The following is a 3245-nucleotide window of genomic DNA, read 5'->3' as shown; positions in this document are numbered from 1 at the left end:
GCAACAGTTTAGCCCGAAAAATCTACATTTTTAATGGATTGGAAAATTTGGTCCACAAAATAAATGAACTAATTTTTTGGTTCATGTTCGATCCGTGAAGTCTGCGTAAACGAGTCACTCTATGAACTCAATTATATTTGAATTTTTTTTATAAATACTAAAAAATTCAATAAGATTTATTTTCCTTTTTTAACCTGTAAGAGAAATAATACATAAAAATTGATATAAATACATGATGTAAAAATACATAAAAATTACTTATTAATAAACGAAGTATCTGCGGGATTTGCTGACTAAGTCCGCCAACTGAACCATGAAGTTTACTATAACTATACGAATTTAAGAAAATTGGAGTTATATCTGCGCGGGCTGTTGGCTAAAGGCATCGGTTAACAGACTTCTTCTGTACATATCATTAGCTTTGGCCACAATATTAAGTAACGACATCTTAATTTGCACACGTGGCACATGTTTGATCATCCAATGGTCTTGTCCTCCATCGCCAGCAATGCTCTGCTCAAACTCAATTGGCATATCCTTCATCTTCAGAACTTGTAGTTTCTCTAAGTGTTCAATGCCACTCGGTACTTTCCTCAGTTTTGGGATTTCCTTTAACACAAGCTTTTCCAAAGACGGCAGTGCTCCTTTTTCAATAAAGATGGAATTCAACTTGTCCAAATCCTTAAGCCGAAGCTCCTTTAGTTTCTGAAACCCTTCATCTTTAAAATACAAAGTTTCACCTACGTAAGCATTATTGCTGATAGAGACAAACAACAAATTCGGTATATCTTTTAGTGATTCCAATGGATCATTAGTTAACCTAGAAAACCCCAAAGACAATTTCATAAGATTTTGGAGCTGTGGAATCCAATTTGGCATCTTTTTTAACTTTCCATGTAGAAAGAGCTTCCGAAGTGTTGACAAGGATGCCATATGAGGAAGGTCAATTACTTCATGGCCAAAGTCTACATGAATATCAAGTACCTCTAAGAATTGCATCTCATGTATGGAGGAACATAGAGTGTTTGTGTGTTCTGCCCTAAAACCAGAAATCCTCATATTTCTTAATTGCTTTAGCTTTCCTAGCTCTCTAATTACCACTCCCTCATCATCTACTCTGAGGACGCGTATCTTTTCCAGGAACGTCATGCTTCCAAGACAGTCTTTCGTTGCAACAAAAGATATTTCATCACCCAAAAGATAACGTAATTTTCTAATCTTACGAATCTCCTTAGGTATGTGAAGTACCTTTGATTGTCGTACATCCAAGATCTCTAAGTTCTGGAGCTTACCAATGGACTTTGGAAGACTTTCTATCCATGAATTCCGAAAGCATAGATACTTCAAGTGGATTAAATTCAATAAAGCTTTTGGAACATTTAACGATCCGACATTTTCAAAATCAAGTACTCTCAGTGGCATGTATTTTGAAAAGATTCTGCCCACGAATTGTTCAGTTAACCTTTTCTTTCCAGAAAATAGAATTGACCGAATGTGTGATCTTTCAATTCCAACTAAATCATTGGAATCTGTTGTTATTGTTAAGCGTCTCACTATCCCACTTGACACTGATTCATTATGCTCACCAAAATACTGACAAAACCATGTTTCCTTAGCTTTTCTACGGATCATGCTATGTATTAAGTCATGAACACGGCATCCTTTAACTTTGCCATCAATGCTAAATGAAGACACTTGCACCAAACTTCTTCGGATCAACCCTGATAACTCTTGTCGCGCAACTTCTTCCAATGTTTTTCCGGTTTCACGTTTGACAAACCCTTCAGCTACCCATTGTCTAATCAATCTACTAGATTTAACTTCATAATCTTCGGGATACATTCCAAAATACAATAAACATGATCTGAGATTGTATGGCAAATCATAGTAACTTAAACTTAAAATCTTTGCTATACTGTTTAACTCAGAATTCCTCTCCAACTCTAAACTTAGATTTTGACTAAACAGTATCCATTCATTTGCACAAAAATCTTTCTGAGATAAAAGACCACCGATGGCCACAATTGCTAGAGGTAAACCTTTACATTTTCGAACAATTTCAAGAGATATATCTTTAAATTCTTCTGGACAATGTCCATCAAAACTATACTTAAATGCCTTGTTACAGAACAATCTGAAACATTCTTCTTCACTTAAAGGTTTTTCTAGCTTATGCACTTTAAAAGAAGATTTCTTACAGAAGTCTGCAACCTTCTCATATCTGGTTGTAATTAATATTCTACTTTTATTTTTATTATCAATTACAGCAGATTCAACATCATCCCAAAATTTTTCATTCCACACGTCATCAAACATGACAACATACCTCTTGTTGCGCAACTGCTTTCTGACTTCTTCAATCAACGATCTTCGATCCATGGTAGAAACATCTGCAGGATGATTCTCTATTTTTTCTTTACAGAACTGGTGCAACATATCCCTCAGCAGTCCTTCTACAGTGTAGGATTGAGACACTGTGATCAATGCATGGCACTCGAAGTTGTTATGGACATTGTCAAAAACTTGCTTAGCAAGAGTGGTTTTTCCAACTCCTGCCAAACCAACAACAGAGATGACAGTGCGCTCTTCTCGTCCCTCTATCAACCAATTCTTCAATATACGTCTTGGACTCTCAAAGCCCACAACCTCATCTTGCTCAATAAATAGAGGATCCATTCGAAGCTTGTGCCATGTGACATTCTGATTTCCTCTAGAACCACTCGGTTTTGTTGCAAAAGGAAATTGCTTTTGGAAGCCATCTCTTTCAGCACAAACAAGTGATTTGACATCCTGAATCTTATATGCTATTTGAAGTTGAAGGATCCGAGTTTTGATGAACTCAACAGCCTCACAGAGTAAAGCTGCACATCGAGGATCGTGAGGATTGTTTTCCTCATGAATCGAATATTCGTCGATGATATCTTCCATGCGAAAAGCTGCTTCTCTCAACCGCATCACCCTTTTTATGATTCTATCACGCCTACCATTATCTTCTTCAGCTTCAGCCACTTGATCTGCATCATTTATGAAATCTTGAAAGCTCTCCAGTTCTTCTGTAATGTCTGCAACTTCTTTTGGGAGATCTCTAAGCATTTTCAAAGCTTCCAAAATTTTTGGAATAAAATGCTCACGAGCTAAGGACACTGCTGTTTCTGCCATTTCGATTTAGCTCTCTTTTTTCTCTGTGATTTTGTTGTGAGTGCAAAACTTTATGTTCTTTAAGATTATATATATTCAATTCTATA

The 3245-nt window shown here is 36.3% G+C and overlaps 1 protein-coding gene across 1 annotated transcript; it reads right to left on the bottom strand.

Annotated features, from left to right (window-relative positions):
- Positions 1-354: 354 nt before the first annotated feature.
- Positions 355-3245, bottom strand: LOC145955083 (disease resistance protein RPM1-like). The gene has a single exon (XM_083069784.1). The coding sequence runs from the start codon at positions 3157-3159 to the stop codon at positions 355-357; it is 2805 nt and encodes a 934-aa protein (XP_082925910.1). The 5' UTR covers positions 3160-3245.

This window comes from Cajanus cajan, chromosome 2 (assembly GCF_000230855.2).
Source record: "Cajanus cajan strain Asha chromosome 2, NIPB_CcT2T_4, whole genome shotgun sequence".
Classification (NCBI taxonomy): Eukaryota; Viridiplantae; Streptophyta; class Magnoliopsida; order Fabales; family Fabaceae; genus Cajanus; species Cajanus cajan.
The sequence above is the reverse complement of the archived record's forward strand: the minus strand, read 5'-3'. Positions and strand labels throughout refer to the sequence as shown.

Coding starts and splice junctions, on each gene's coding strand:
- LOC145955083 (XM_083069784.1), bottom strand. CDS start 3,159: ATGGCAGAAACAGCAGTGTCCTTAGCTCGTGAGCATTTTATTCCAAAA.